General features: G+C 44.5%; 1 protein-coding gene and 1 non-coding gene across 2 annotated transcripts; both read right to left on the reverse strand.

Annotated features, from left to right (window-relative positions):
• Nucleotides 1-367: 367 nt before the first annotated feature.
• On the reverse strand, nt 368-474 carry LOC120992622. Its single transcript, XR_005777025.1, has one exon. It is a non-coding gene; the product is annotated as a U6 spliceosomal RNA (small nuclear RNA).
• A 285-nt stretch (nt 475-759) lies between these two features.
• On the reverse strand, nt 760-15,852 carry YPEL1 (yippee like 1). Its single transcript, XM_040416352.1, has 5 exons — nt 15,676-15,852; nt 10,752-11,030; nt 9,010-9,053; nt 6,506-6,614; nt 760-5,477 (listed from the first exon to the last, which is right to left on the reverse strand). The coding sequence occupies exons 2-5, from the start codon at nt 10,866-10,868 to the stop codon at nt 5,388-5,390; spliced, it is 360 nt and encodes a 119-aa protein (XP_040272286.1). The 5' UTR covers nt 10,869-11,030; nt 15,676-15,852; the 3' UTR covers nt 760-5,387.
• Nucleotides 15,853-16,807: the final 955 nt, after the last annotated feature.

Consider the following 16,807-nt stretch of genomic DNA (forward strand, 5'->3'; position numbering starts at 1 on the left):
GTCCCTTCAGTAATATTCTCCTGTGTCCCCCAAAGTTGGCACACAAAAAAAAAAAAAAGCTAATACTACCTGTGTCGCAGTCGGCGCTCACTCGTAGATGGTAGGCAGGCGTGATGCGCACACACGTCAGTGTGCAGCGTCCGGGCACAGGCGTGTGATGACGTCATCATGCCCGCCTGCGCCGGGATTTTACTACCGCATAGGCTTCAGGCCTACTAGGCCTGAAGCCTATAGCAGTGATGGGGGGCTGGGAACTATGTGCGCTCCCGTGCCCCGCTGTAGTTTGGGGCTACAGACCCAAACGCCCCAATTATAATCCGCCACTGGCTGTTGCCCAATACCTGTTTGAGTCACCACCTGCACTCTAAAAAATATGGAACGCTTCACGAATTTGCGTGTCATCCTTGCGCAGGGGCTATGCTAATCTTCTCTGTATCGTTCCAATTTCAGAATATGTGCTGCCGAAGCGAGCACAGGCAGGTCCTTTTTAAACTGCTGACATGCCTGTTTTAACAAATATCTGCATTCTCATGAAATAATGCAGGAGCACCTTTCCTTAAAACTTTGTGTAGTGCTATTCCCCCCGCAAATGTATGAATAAATAAGAAAATAACACACAGTTGGCATTATTTTTCCATACATTTCTAGGGCAGACGAACTCAGAAATGTTATTTTATACAAATCCAAGCATATAGATATAACAGATCTTCCTTTGAAAAGCTGTATGTCTATGAAAGGAAAAGAGATATGAGACTGGTGCTGATTAAAGCCTTTTATTGTGATACCTCAAATTGTATACAACAACGTGAAACAAATCACACAAGTGTTGTACAATATAGCTAGGACAGAACAGCAAAGCTATGACATCTCAAAAAAAAAAAAAAAAGTTTCAGTGTAAAATAGTGAGTGAGATGTCGGCACTAGGCATCACATTGGTGGCACCATGTCCCATTCAGAACAGTGGCCCTGTCTGTAAATCCTATCTCAGTACAGAAGGTTTTCAGGGATGAACATCTAGAAGCTCTGCTCAGCAGACTTCTAACACTTAGTGGTCCAAGTTCACAACATGCACAGTGAATAAAGCTTAGGCCTGTTTAACCCATAATGTTCTGGGGTGTCTGACTTCTGTCACAGGGATAAGAATGTCACAGTTATAACAAGTCATTTCTAATCCTTGCCATGAAGGCCAGTAGATTGTGGAGGGGAAAAAAACAACAACAAAAAAAAAAACTGTCAGAAGCATGATCTCAAAAGGGGTTGTCCAGCATTTTAGACTTTTTTTTTTTTTTACTGTTAACACTAGCCTGCTTTACCTGTTTTTGAAAAAATTAAAAGTCACACTCACCTGGCCAGTCACTGGCTGCAGCACCGAAGGTGATCCCATTTGGCCAGAAGTTTACAGAAAGGGGACAGGAAGACCAAGAATGGGGTAGTGGGAAACAGGTAAGCATAATTATTTTCAATATGTACAGCAGGCTGGTATTGACAGGTAAGTCCAATAAGTTAGACAACCCCTTTAAAAGGGGTTATCTGGTTTCATAATGGTTTTAGCTGCCAAGAGTACTCCAAATACTGCATATTTTTTGCCTTATGTACAGTTATTTCATGTCAGCACTTTCCTCCCCCTTTTCTCACACCACTGCATCCTGGCAGGAAATTTACCTGCAGAACTTTCTATGGTCATCAGCTTCCTGCAGGGTATTTAACCAATCCCAGCATGTTTGACAGGGCTCTCTCCGCCTAGCCAACATGAAGAGTGGAGATATAGCTACATGACTACTACAGAGAGACCTGTGTGGCAGGGAAAGCACACCCTGGGAAACTTTACAGTGCTAGGCATTAGTAAAACCAACAGGAAGCTGATAAAAACAGGAAGTTCTGCATGTTAACATCCTGCCCAGATGAAATGATGCAGAAAAAAAAAAAGGAAGAAAAGTTCTGACATGGAAAACAGGTATATGAGACACAAATATACAGTGTTTGGGGTACTCTGGGCAAAAAATTATTATGAAGCCAGAAAAGCCTTTGAATCACACTTGCCATTGACATTACTTAACCCAACAGTGATAGAGTTAAATGCAGAAATGTAACTCAGGCGCATAGGACTCATGACATATTTGCAAAACTGTAAAATACAAAGCAAATGTTAGAGTTTGCAAATACTTTCCAGGCATTTCCCTCCCCCTGCTACTCGGATCCAACAAATAGCCACGCACAGAAGAATGCAAAATACATGCACTTTACAAAGAACTATTCACCTAGTTGTGGAAATATCAAGTGGCCATTCAAATCATTACACAAGTAGCTTGTAGACCATCTCTTCATTATAAACTAACCACAAGGATCTTAGATGGCGGCTATATGGTTGCCCCTTGTATCTGGCATGAGAACTCTATAAAGAGGGTAGATATTCTAGCAGTTTTATGGAAGGACGCTCAATAGAGACCTAGGAGTTGATGAAACATAGTGAAGTCAATGTCCATCAATATTAAGTCCTAAGTGTCACATCAGGCAGGGTTACAATCTCGTCACTGTTGGCCAAAAAGTGGAACAGCACTGGATGAAGTAAAAGTCACATTAAGTAGTATTCAACTTCGTCACTGGCACTAGGACATGTAGAACAGAGCACCTGATCAAGTACAAGCCCCCTAGAATCACTGTGTATCCAGGGAAAGGCATGGCAAGCCTGCCATCAAGGTATAGGGACAGTTTTAGTACTGAAACACAAAAATGTAATGAATCCTAATTTCCAAACAGCTTATATATAAAAAAAAAAATATAATATATAAACACACACACACATACAGAAAAATTAAGTAGCTACAAGAATCATAAAAAAAAATATTTTTGGAGGGAGGAAACCTTACCATAAACACAAAACGCTTAAATATTATCCATAGGTATTATATACAAAAAAACTGGTTAGATGGAAAATGTTTTTGTTTTTTATTATTTTATACATATATTTTTTTTTTTCAAGTTTTATGCAAACTGCTGTAAAACAAAGACAAATCAGGACCAGTAACCAGACTGTCCTATAGATTTATATATAACCGTTGCCACAACCGGGAGCCACTAAAAACTGGTGGGTGCTTTGTTCATGAGGCAAGAACAGGCTACTGAAGGTGGCGGTTTATTAGATTTTTCTTTAAATTATGCTTTAATATAAATTTAGAGGCCAATAAGAAATCACTTTGAACCGTGCATTGCTTATTTGTGCACGTGTTCAAGGGATCCTTAGCAAAGTGCATAGCAAAATATATAGGGATAGAGTACATAATGTGTCAACCCTTGGAATTTGGATTACACAGGTCAGCACGCTCGCTCATATTCACATGTGAAGGTAAAGGTGCGACAGATTTCACAGATACCGCTCCTATTGGCTTTCTGCCGCACCATGAGCTCTGCATGTGAACTTACCATAAGCAAATGATATAAATTCAGCTAAAAGATTAGATTATAGTAGAACGTGTTCCTCTAAACTTTAGTGCAGGCACCTGGAGAACCCCTTTCAGTACTAGCAGAGGTTTGATAGATCATTAAGATGGTAGATTAGCAACCACGTGAAGATCTGATACACACAGAGCTAAAAATGACTGTATGTAAAGAATGCACCGAAAATAAAGAGGTTCTCTACCTATGTATGGTAGAAGTAATCTACCTTATAGAAATGTAATACAAGCAAGAGCTGATAAATCGACGAAAAGCATAAAGTGCAGTTCAGCCTAGTTCTAGATAATGCATTAAGCAGCAGCACTGAGAGAGTTAGCATTACATAGACTTGTACAGAATAGGGCAGGGGATAGTATCATTTGATTCAAAGTGCTCACAGTAGTGGTAGTGTTGTATAGAAAAATAAAATAGTCCTGCAAAAGCCAAATCTGGTTGTAAACCCACCCGGCCCTCTCAAGGCTGGTGAATACCTTAACACCTTTCCAAATAGTTTATGTGCAGAGGATAAAATATTACATTTCACTTTTCGGAAGGGGGGAAAACAAATCAGCTATAGTAATGCAAAGCCCACATTCACCAGAAAAGCGCAGAGCAAGTACATTTAGAGCAGATGTCTGGGCCTCAGCTCACCGAGGTCTGTAGAAGGGGCAAAAAATATAATAAAATAAAAAAAATATGTGCGGGTACTTTGATTGTTATCTTTAGAAAAGCGGGCCCCACCGGGACACATGCCACACACAGGGAAATGGTGGAGGTTAGGCTCAGTCCGCTCACAATTTCCTTCGCGCTGTGCAATGTAACATGTGAGGTCAGTAACATTTACTTCAGTTTCATTCGTTAAAAATAAGATACAAGAAACTTTGGGAGAGATTTAACCAGCAAACCACCCACACCCCAAGGCTTAAATTACCTATGCTACACAAAATGGGGAATATACTATACAAACAAGAAGGGCCTTTTCACCAGAAAGATTCCCTACATTGTGAATGTGCAAAAAAGCGGGAGCACGCCTAACATGTCAAAATGCCCTCTTTATCCAGTGCATTAAAGAAATGGTATATGGAACCAGCCATAACACAATTCTGATGTCTGCGGCACCAGTTATACAATAACTGGCTCTGCAGACCACCTTGCTCCCACACGAGGTCCGACCACGCCAACTATTTTATTTTTTTTTCTTTCTTTCTTTGCACAGGGTTTCTGAAATGTGAATTAGTCTGGAGCAAATAATCTTTAGTTCAGGAATTATTATTCGGAGTTGGTTTTCTCCTTTGCCATGAGATCCATTCCCCATCCTTGGAGTTTCCTAAATATGTGCAAACCAAAAGGAACATTACTGGAAGCTGGCACTTCTCTGCACTTTGGAAACCCCCCCTAACAGCAGCACTGAACACCATCTTGTCATCTGCAGTGTCTTCAGTCCCAGGACATGGTACACCTGACCCTGCAAGTTCCATGGTAGAAGTCTTGTAAGGTTGGGAGTTGTTTTCCTTGTAGATTCTTGTCTGACGCACTCTCGCTCCTTCAGCTTCGGAACTGGGATGCTGAGATGTGTGGAGGGGATAAAAAACAGAGAATATAGGCATGCACAAAAACCTAACTGCAAGCCGACACAGGTCCCAAGGACATGTAAATTTACAAGTTGGAGGATGGGGAGGATCTAATCCAGTGTGCGACAGTTAACAGCTGATCACACACAAGAATACTTTTACTGGATGGGAGGAGGGAGAAGGAACCTTCAAAGACATGTGAATATTTAAGTCCAGCCACAACGTGTCCATACGCTACTCTACCAATCCATGAGGTTACTTTTTTCTTTTTCTTTTGTAAAGTTCAATATTTTATCGGTTGCTCTAGAACAAAATCCACAGTTCAGTTTTACATTGCCTGTAATATAGCTTTCAAAGCGAGGCAACCTGACCAGCGGACAGGACTCACTCCCAGCCATTGTCTTTTATCATGTGAGCCAGTTCAATGATAAACTTTCCTTCCTTGTACTTCTGACTGCTTTCAAAGGCATGTTCCTGTGGGAAACAGGGAAGTGTCATTAATACAGAAGCCATAAGCAAATCTTTTTGCATTGGACACCTCACAAAAGCAATAGCAGCTCACCCCCACATGAAGGCCCATGTTTTACCAGAAAAGCCCCATTTTGCCTCCCCCCCCCCCCCCCCCCCACGAAGGCCCATGTATCACCAGAAAAGCCCCATTTAAAACAAACAAACAAAAAAAAAAAACAATAATGAAAAGAAATTGAGAAGCCTTTATGTCATCAATAGGTTAGAGTCTAGCAGTCTGCAGTGAACATGGAACATACATACAGTGCAAGCATTTTATAAGATACAGTAAAGGGGGTTCTGTAACTTTATCTTACTGACGATCGTTGGGGGTGCGACAACTGGGATCCCCGCACTCACAGTAGCACTGCAGCCATCTCAAACAGCTGATTAGGGAGGATCCTGGGTGTCAGAACCCCACCGATAAGATGCTGGTGACCTATCCAAAGGATAGCTAATCAGTAATAAAAAGGTGTAGAACCCCTTTAAGAAAAAAAGACAAAGTGCACTTTACTTGCAAGGGTTTGTACCTCATACACAAGTCATGGACAAAACAAAGAAAATGTTATATTCTTGAAAAAAAAAAAAAAGCAAATGGACATCATATGTTGTGTCAGCAAAAAGTAACATACTGCTTGTAATGTTCTTACACAGAATCAGTCCTCCGTTTTATACTGTCCTATCGGACGCCGGCATAAACTGGTGACGGAGACCCTAAGCAAGCCGCAAAATTGATGTGCTCAAGTGCAAGGCAGGCGCCGTCGTCATTGGGGCTCCTGAGCTTATGCCCTGTATTGAGCGGACTCCAGCCCTGCAGTTGCTCAGTATGAATTTTAGCAGAACGACTGGTTCATTTCAAGTAAGCGACCCAGCGTTCTAAGCACAGCATAAAGCTGGTGACCGGTTCCTTTAAGAGTCTTTTTATTAAGTTTTATAAAGAAATGTCTGAAAATATCTCTAAACCCTGAACAATCAGGAGTGGATTAATAACTCACATATTTCCAGCCGAGTGTGGTTTTACAGTTCTCACAGTATATATCAGCCACTGCGTGCAACCCGGTTAAAAGGACCCGCTCTTCTGCTGGGCCACAGCCGACATTTACCCTGTAAGACAAAAAGAAGGCTACCGTCAGTAATGAGATCTCAATAAAAAATATGTAACATTAGAAGTGGCACTGTAGTTACTTCCCCTCATGTTGTCAAGAGCACATAAAGCCCCTTAGAAATAGACCCTTATTAAACCAGATGCAACCATGCCTGAGGTTATGAATTGCTTACATCTTATTTATTCAGATCTTTCTTATTGGCAGCATGGTCCTCCTGTCCCAAAATGGCCGCTGTTGGAGAGTCATGTGACCAGACTCATACATCAGCAGCCTCCACTGCACATGCGCTAGTCTTTACTACCGTAGTGGTAGTGAATGGAGGCTGCTGACTGATAGAGGCTCATGTGACCAGACCTAACAGCAGTCATTTTGGGACAGGAGCACGAAGCTGCCATTAAAGAAGATTGGAATAAAAACGCACCTTAAATACTGCTACACAACAGCCATAATCATTTCTCACTAGAGAGAAGCAGCGACTGTTAGCAAATCCATAGGATTAGATTTTAATCAAAGATATTGGTCGCACTTAAAAAAAAAAAAAAAGAAGTAGCGCAGTGTACAAGGTGCTTACATAAACCATAAAGGGGTTAATACATGCAAGCCACTTGTATCTGCATAAAGCTTACTCAGATTCCAAACCTGCAAATCTTGGCAGCAGAACCGAATACTACAAGCATTTCAGATACTTTCCTAATCTCACTGTGTAAGTTACATGGAATAACCGGGTAGCAAGTCCTCTAGAATTTCCTGCTTGTAAAGCCCGCAAACACTTTCACGCCAAATGCCATCTACGCCAGGTGCAAGACGGGTACGACTGCAAAGCAGACTATTCTCTCTGATGTAATCTATTCATAGCCCACAGCTTGGAAGGCTACTCACAAGATTATAAATAAGGAAACAACCTGAACGGAGAAGAGCTTTGCACTCCGGACCAAAATAGCCTTGGCTGGGCGCAATCCCAGTTCAATTTGTAATGCATGGTGGGAGATGGGTGTGTTAACTAAGTGCAGCTATATGTCTGGATCAATGAATGGGATGATATTCATGGTGAGAGCACACAGATATAGTCAAAACCTTGCATGTTCTCTACAGACAAAAATACATTTTTATCAAAAAACGGACTGACAAAAAGCCAGTCTTGTTGGCTATAGCATCCAATCACGGTGCATCTTTCATCTTCCCAGAGCAGTTTAAGAAATGAAAGCTGAGCTCTGATAGGTCGCTAGAACCAAGGCCAGGTTGAGTTTGCCCTGTAAGATAGTTTTAATATATGAAGCCCACAGTGTTTATTTGACACAAAATAGAATGTTGTCAGGTTTGCTGGTTTTGTATTTTACATCTCTAAGGCTGGGTTCAGACCTGAGCGTATTTGATATGCGCGTTTTTGTCGCGCGTTTTTATGCGCGTTTTTTGCAATAGTAAACGCGCGTTTGTGTGATTGACTGCAGTGTCCTATGGCCACAAACGCGCGTCAAAACGCCCCAAAGAAGCTCAAGAACTTGTTTGAGCGTAGGGCGTTTTTCAGCGCGTTCAAACGCGCTGTAAAACGCTCAAGTGAGAACCAGGGCCATAGGGAAGCATTGGTTTTCATGTGTTGAGCGTTTTACAGCGCGTTTGAACGAGCTGTAAAACGCTCAAGTGTGAACCCAGCCTTAAAGCATAGAGAAAAAGTACCTAAAATGCACACATCTTGAAACTAGCTTTGCTTGGTGAAAAACTAGATGTGTTTGGAACACTTTAAAGTTACCTAAACTTGCTGATTTCAGATGGCGATTATACAGGGACAAGTAGACAGTTCCCTAAAGTGCCCTTTAAACGGGCCGAGAATCCTGCAGATAATCGCTAACGAGAATTCATAAAAACACTCGTTAGCGATTATCTGACGATGTAAATGTACCTCTGATTACCCGATGAACGAGCGAAATGCTAGTGCAATCACATAAATTATCGTTTGCCGGCAGCTGATCAGGCTGTGTATACACGCTCTGCTGCCGGTGAACGAGTCTGTACGGGTACAAGCGATGGCATTAGCATACTGTGGAGGTGATCGCTGTAGGTTAGTACAGCGGTCTCCTCCACCAGCGAGCAGATGATTGCCAGGAAGGAACGTTTCCTCCCCAAGAATCTGCTGTTGTATCAGCCGGTGTAAAGGGACCTTTATATATGTCCTTGAAGGAAAGCAGTATTGGGCTGTTGGATTTGAACAAGCCTGATTGTTTGCACCCTGAGGAGGTAAGCCAGAGGTGGCTGGCAGCAGCTGTGTGCCTTCACCCTGGGTTGATCCAAGCCTATGCTTACCAGGCATGTGAATGCTATAGATATAGCAGTCCGGCAAGATGTCGTCAGACAGCAGGAGTCTCTAGAAAGCTGAAATTAGGCATGGTAATACTCACACAGAGTTGAAGAGGTAGGCTCGCCCTTGACTTCCCTGAAATGACTGCAGGAAATAAAACAAAACCACAAGATGATCTTAATTACAGAATTAATGCATACGCACAATCCCACCACTGATCTGTGCAGGACAAACTTAACACAAAATTACATGTCATCAAAAATCGCATTTCTGGATAAGGTCTAGTCACCAAAACCAATGGGGTCATTTATTAAACTGGTGTGAAGTAGAACTGGCTTAGTCGCCCATAGCAACCAACCAAATTCCACCTTTCATTTTTGACAGCTCCTTTGGAAAAATAAAGGTGGAGTCTGATTGGTTGCTATGGGCAACTAAGCCAGTTCTACTCCACACCAGTTTGATAAAGGACCTCACAAGTCTTTATGACTACATCATAGTTTACACTGCAGCTTGCTCTAATGAGGTAAAGATATTCAGGACAACCCCCAGTCGGGACCCAGGTACAGGTCCTAATGGTGGGAATCACATCTTTCACTATGGCATGTCATGTAGATTTTCCATAAATATCTAAGGTTACAATTAGGGATGAGAGAACTTCTGTTTCCAAGTTCGGCATACAAGGTTTGGGGTATCTAAGTTGTAGTCCGCGGTAGCAGAATCCATAAAGGAATTCTTACATAGCCCGAACCTTGTACGCCGAACTTGGAAACAGAAGTTCTCTCAACACTAGTTACAATACCTCTTTTTTTTATAGAGAGTGGTCACTATTCCTCCAGTAAGTAAGATCTAATGGCCTGGTCACCATTACAATTAGAAAATAGGCCCAGGCAACCAGCTTTAACCCCTTGCCATTCAGTCACTGGCAGAGAAGAAAACCAATGATAATGCTATAGATAGATACCAGCACTGTGAGATCCTATTGGTAGAGACCAGTGCTGGACGCTACTACATGCAAAAGTCAAGGATGGGCTGCTGTACATGGCTTCCTGACAGCTCAGGGCGTGTGAAAGGAGGGTACTTCAACCAATTTCTGTAGGTCCACCCCTACATCAGATTTTACCATGACTAAAAACTCTTCCATAGGAGTCCATGAGGTCCCCTCCATACTATTCTGTCTATGGACCATACAGGCTGCTGTAAAGCACATCTCTCAGGGTACTTTCACACTAGCGGTTTTCTTTTCCGGCACTGAGTTCCGTCACAGGGGCTCAATACCAGAAAAGAACTGATCAGTTTTACCCTAATGCATTCTGAATGGAGAGCATTCCGTTCAAGATGCATCAGTTCAGTCCCTCTTACCTTTTTTGGCCGAAGAAAATACCGCAGCATGCTGCAGTTTTATCTCTGGCCAAAAATCCTGAACACTTACCTGAATGCCGGATCCGGCATTAATTTCCATTAAAATGTATTAGAGCCGGATCCGGCATTAAAATTGGCGCATTGATGGATTCGATCTTCCGGGCCGCGCACGAGCAGACCTTTAAAAATGTGAAAAAAAAAAATACCGGATCCATTTTTCCCGATGACAACCGGAAAGACGGATCCAGCATTGCAATGCATTTGTCAGACGGATCCGCATCCGGATCAGTCTCACAAATGCATCCGAATTGCCGGATCCTCTTGGAATCCTCTGCCGCGAGCGTAAAAGTAGCCTAAAGGCTGTATAACAAAAGCGCAGGCAAGATGGCCGCCTCCATAATCACACTCAGGAAATCAAGTCAAAAATCTACAATCAGAAAATAAAAACTAATTAGAAAATAATTAGACACAATGAGAGCTTACCTTGGATATCAGCTCATCATGATTGGCTAAATGCGCTCTACAGTGAATACAGCTGTAGGTTCTGTGACAATTTGGCAGATAAGCCTGGAAAGTTTTAGACTTTGTCATTTTCACCATGTCTGTCGGCGGCTCCTCACTCAGCTCGGGGCTGGCACTGGAAGAGTTACAACTTTGCTGCACTTTCTGACAAAAGAAACACTGGAAAATGCAAGCAAAAGCCGTTGTTGGTTTGGGGAGTGTGTGGCACTGCCCACACAGATGCCAAAGGAGAAAGTCAACCTGTGGGGGTAAGGGAGAAGAAAAAAAAAACATTGAGAAAGCAGGACGAATATTACCCACAGCAGACATACCTTAAAAAGGACACCCCATGGTAATGCTTCTAAGTGGGCTGTGAGTCAGTATCTGCAAGTTGGTGGGGTCTAGTCATGGATGGCCATGGAGGGTCTGAACCCTGAAACAGCTATGGAAATATATTTCTGGAGCTCTGAGCCCAGCGCTGGCTGTAAAGCCGGCCATACACGGGATAACTGTTGGCGGTATGCTCGTTCCGCTCCTAGCTATATCCCTCATACAGTATGTGCTAAGTGAGCGGGAGATGGGGAGATACTTCTGGTGGTTGACTAGTCTTCCAGGCATGCTCAGTCTTTCATTTCCTTGACAGATGACTCCAAGAATGCATCGAGAGGCCACCATACACATTAGATGGTACCGATACTGCCATAATTGGTGGGTTTGGCTTTACATGGTTAACTGATACAGCAGAAATTGGTGGGTTTGGCATTCGATGGTTGACTGATACTGCCAAAATTGGTGGGTTTGCCCAGCATATATCTGGGTAGAGCTAGCTCAAAGGGGCTGTCCAGGATTTTGAGGTTAGTAACCTATCCTCAGGATAGGCCATCAATATTAGATCAGCGGGGGTCAGACACTCTGCACCCCCATTTGAAATCCACAGCTCCAGCAGTGGACAGAGCTGGTAACTGCAGAGCCTACACTTCAATGGGACCAGTGCCTCAGTAACCAGCTCCATCCACTACACAACAGACCGAGCTATGGAATTTCACCGCCGAATTCTACAGCTGATTGGCGGGGTGCAGGCTGTTGAACCCCTGGCGTCCCGATATTGATGACTTATCCTGAAGACAGGTCAATAATTTCTAAATCTTGAACAGTTCCTTAAAGGCCCCTTTCACACGGGCGAGTATTCCGCGCGGATGCGATGCGTGAGGTGAACGCATTGCACCCGCACTGAATACCGACCCATTCATTTCTATGGGGCTGTTCACATGAGCGGTGATTTTCACGCATCACTTGTGCGTTGCGTGAAAATCGCAGCATGTTCTATATTCTGCGTTTTTCACGCAACGCAGGCCCCATAGAAGTGAATGGGGTTGCGTGAAAATCGCAAGCATCCGCAAGCAAGTGCGGATGCGGTGCGATTTTCACGCATGGTTGCTAGGCGACAGTCTATTCACTGTATTATTTTCCTTTATAACATGGTTATAAGGGAAAATAATAGCATTCTGAATACAGAATGCATAGTAAACTAGCGCTGGAGGGGTTAAAAAAATGTAAAAAAATTAACTCACCTTCTCCTCTTGTTCGCGTAGTTCCCGGTCTCTTCTTTACTTCTTTAATGATGAACTATCGGCTAGGACCTGTGGCGACGTCAGATCACATGCTCCAATCACATGGTCCATCACCACGGTGATGGACCATGTGATTGGAGCATGTGATCTGACGTCACCAATGGTCCTTTAGCCCACAGCTCATCATTAAAGAAGTAAAGAAGAGACCGGGAACTACGCGAACAAGAGGAGAAGGTGAGTTTATTTTTATTTATTTTTTTAACCCTCAATTGATCACCTACTAAGCATTCTGTATTCAGAATGCTATAATTTTTCCTTATAACCATGTTATAAGGGAAAATAATACAATCTACAGAACACCGATCCCAAGCCCGAACTTCTGTGAAGAAGTTCGGGTTTGGTTACCAAACATGCGTGATTTTTCTCACGCGAGTGCAAAACGCATTACAATGTTTTGCACTCGCGCGGAAAAATCGCGGGTGTTCCCGCAACGCACCCGCACATTTTCCCGCAACGCCCGTGTGAAAGAGGCCTAAGGGAAAGGGTTTCACAATAATTTGCCCAAGAGGAAAAAAAGTTCTTTCCATCTAAAACAGTGATGCAAAGAGATCTGAATTCTTAATAAGCCAGGGGCCCCAAATGGTTAATGTCATACTGTGTGACAACCGTATGTACACAGTGTACAGGGCCCTCTTCTGAAACGCGGCTAGCAAGCTGAAACCTAAACAAACAACTTGCAAGCGCAGCAAACCAAATCAGTGTGTGGTATCTAAGAATAGCAAGGTAAATATAGCATACGTATTACTGCCGATGCAGAGCGCAGCTCTGGAGGACGAGGAGGGGGCATATATTGTCTGCTCCTGCTGATCTTCAATTACTGGAGGCAAACCGCCTTTAATAAAGACATTGGAATGACCCTGGCCAGCGAAGCTCTGTGAATGCTCACGTTATACTTCCTAACGAGCCCCAATCAGTGCAGAATTCTGGAAATCTTCTAGTAATCGCATTAAAAGTGGAAGCCCAGGATTGAAACATGCAGTGCAAGCGGCTGATCTGTACTCTGAAGAATGACACTGAATCAAGCCCCTCGCAGGGTTACTGTTATCTAGAAAGCGCCAACATATTCCACATCGCTGTACACAATTTACGTCAGCGGGCAGGCCGTAACCTGATGGAAGCAACTCCCAGAGGCCGAGCCAGGGAGTTCCTGCTGCCACTGCTAACCTTTGAACACTGTCTATAGTAAATCTATCTAATCTACATAAAAAGTAAGTAACCAGAGCCTGTAAGGAATGCTGGGAAATGTCAGCTTTGAAGCCTGCAGAATTATGAATGCAGCTCCGGGTTCTTGCAACTCAAGACTGGTAAAGAAATATACACAGAAACTTACTGAACTTTTATGTTAAGGTGCGCCATCACAAAATAACATTTTTAAGACTTCTGATGAGTTTTTCATTTTTCCACACCCCCCTAATAGGCTGACGCTTCCCGTTCGTTGCGATTCATTACAGCGACAGGTAACATCTATATTGTATACTGGTAACATCGGATCCACCTTTGACAATCAGAACAGCTCTCATTGTGACCAATCTCACATTACAGGGGCAGAGCTGGCATCTATACAGTAAAGTAATGCAGTGGCATAGCCTACCTGATGAGGGGGGGGGTATTAAAATGAATATTTCCAACACAGTTATGCCATAGACGCCGGCCCCAGGGACCCGCACTCATGTAAAGATCATGCTGCTCGGCCCTGGAGAAGTGAATGGAGAGCCGCGTACATGGACAGCCACCCCTCCATTCATTCCTGGCTGTGGTGGGTGACTCACCCGGCAGATCTGGGGCCCCCCATTCTCCATATACATACAGGTCCCAGAGGAAGGACTTCTATCTGTCAGTGAGATTTCCTGCACTGAGGTCATAGTGCTGCCTCATTCTAAGGTATTAGTAATGATATACATCCCTCGGATGTGCCAAAATGATCCACTGTCCATTGCTGTGACTATGGAGGGGCCCTATACAGACAGGTTCACGCATATGCCCCCTCCCCTTCTTGCGGGCCCCAGAGCAGCTGTAAGGGCTGTCTATAGCATGCACAAAAGATATGCAAAAATTGGATAGGCGAAAGCTAGAGCAGCTGCTATAGAGGTCTGCTGTGACCGCCAATAAATACGGCCGTACAGTGTCGCGGGAAATACAGCGCTCAGGAAAACCCAAATACACCCCTCTAATTGGACGCACACACCATGAAGTCTCTAGTAGTACGCTCAAAGCACTTTCCTACATTCATCTCCCCCCAATGAATACAAGCTAACGTCTAGGAGATGGATCTGGGATCCATCAGATCACAGCCCCCCAGACCAGGGGACGCCCCCTGTGCACGCACAGAAAACACGTATACCCACATCAGGCTGGTGATGTATCGGACCAGAGCGCAGTGACGCAAGCATGATTTGGTTATTGCCTTCCCTTCAAACAAAGAAGAGAGGCACATGGCTGAGAGCAGTCCCTTTAACCCATAAGAGGACGCAGCCGAGGTCTCCAGATCTGGTCTACGCTGGGGCAGGCACAAAGCCGTTTCCTGATTACAGTCACGCAGGAAAATCATATCTGGCCCAAAGTCCACGGAGATCTTTGTTTTGCTGAGGTGGAGAACAGGCGCAATGTTTATGGGATCGGGGGGGGGGGGGGGGGGGGTAATAACCCCGTAGTACCGTCCAGTTGTCACCCACACTGCCCCAATACACCCACATAAAGAGAACAAGTCCTGGGAGCAGGAAGAGGAAGCGGGGCACACCAGACATGTCGCAGCCTTTGTTACAGAGATACTATCTTCTGGTTTATGGGGCGACATTAACACTTTACACACCAGGAAACCCATAGCTCATACAAGAAAACAAACACACAAAAACAGCAAAAATGTGACATACTGCAGATCTGTGGTCAGGCCAGAGATACCTTATAATTAGTGACACCAAGGGGTGACAATTATCCCCTAGCTACCAGGTGCTTTGTGATCTGCATTGTTAACCCGTGAGTACCACAACAGAGACAGGCTGCTACAGACACATGATAAATACATGTGACATGTGGAGTGATCACGTGACGTGGCTCTATTTGTCCCTGTCTGTGGGGGGCGCTCACACTGCTGGAGGTGCTCGCTGCCCTCTGCTCCCTGGCACACATCCCAATGACATATGTGGCAGCACCCTTCATTCGGCAGTGTGCCCACCATGAAGTCACTGGCCCCGGGGTAGTCACGATGTCCCTCACTGGCAGCAGACACAATAGACCCCCTCTTTCCCACATTTTACCCTCTGCTTCCCCCTCCTTACTCGTTGCTGCTTGTCCCCGCTTCTCTTTCACCTTCACCAGTTTCTACGTCGTTCATTCTCCGGGCGGCCTTCACAACCCGCCGCCGCCGCCACCTCCTCCCGCCGCTTTTGTTTTGTTTCTGACTGGAAACCGATCAACGGCGGTTTAGAGAGAAGGGGGTTGGAGTCTACGTAAAAACAGTGTCGTGAACAGCCAATCACAGGAGGGATACTTTTTACCGTCACCAAGTCAGGAACCAACTATTCAGAAGCGCAGGACAGTGAAACAGAGCTATCCAATCAAACCCAGATTCCTTGCGCGTCACAGCCAATGAGCGCCCAGGCCTTCTGAGCATTGACCAATGGCGAGCGGAGGCTGCTGCGAGACAAAGGATGTTTTGGTTGCAGTTGGGGGAGGTGACTAGCTGGGGGGGGCGTGGCATGCGATGACATTGCCGCTTTACAGACCTATTCCTGGGATTGGTTGTCAACTATGACAACTTCTCTTCTTATCCAATTAGCGGTGGGGGCGGAGTCCGGGACTGTTGTTTGGGTTCTTAACAACAGGCGCGGGCCCGGGCAGCACGCGGCGATGGGGGGGAGCTACGGGGACGCGCTAAGGTTATAAACAACAGGAGAGTGACGAAAGCGCGGCTGCTGCGGTAACCTTAACCCGTTACTGGCAGGGCAGCCATGTCTGGGTTACGTGACAACTGAAAGTCGCTTGCAATGTGCATGAAAATCACGGTCGCAATGCGAATTCTGTTTACCCATGTAAAAGAAGTCTCCATAAAGCCAGACATGGCTGGAGATGCTGAGACACAATGCGGGAGATTCATGAAGGAAGAGAGTGCAGTAGTTGCCCATAGCAACCGATGAGTGCAGCTTTCAGATAATAGAATCGTATTGGTTGCTATGGGCAACAACTCCACTTCTGCTTTACTCTGGTTTTCAGAATTGCCCTCCACTGACTCCAGAGGGGTAACGAGAGCGCAGGCTTCAGCATGCTTCCTTTTATTGGTCACGTTGACGTTTTGTCTTGTCGCCCCCGGTCACATGTATATCTCTATATTACCAAGTTTTCACCGGAATTTTACGCAGAAAATTTGCAGCAGGAATGTAGGTGGAAAAAAAAAAAAGCACTTTGGAAAAA

The sequence above is a fragment of the Bufo bufo genome, chromosome 2 (genome assembly GCF_905171765.1).
Source record: "Bufo bufo chromosome 2, aBufBuf1.1, whole genome shotgun sequence".
NCBI classification, from domain to species: Eukaryota; Metazoa; Chordata; class Amphibia; order Anura; family Bufonidae; genus Bufo; species Bufo bufo.

What these genes read in the sequence shown, in the direction of transcription:
- YPEL1 (XM_040416352.1), bottom strand. Translation starts at nt 10,868, where the DNA reads ATGGTGAAAATGACAAAGTCTAAAACTTTCCAGGCTTATCTGCCAAAT. An exon ending in ATGATGAGCTGATATCCAAG is followed by an intron (nt 9,054 to 10,751) that starts GTAAGCTCTCAT and finishes TATTTCCTGCAG; the next exon opens with TCATTTCAGGGAAGTCAAGG. An exon ending in GCCTACCTCTTCAACTCTGT is followed by an intron (nt 6,615 to 9,009) that starts GTGAGTATTACC and finishes TTTGTCTTACAG; the next exon opens with GGTAAATGTCGGCTGTGGCC.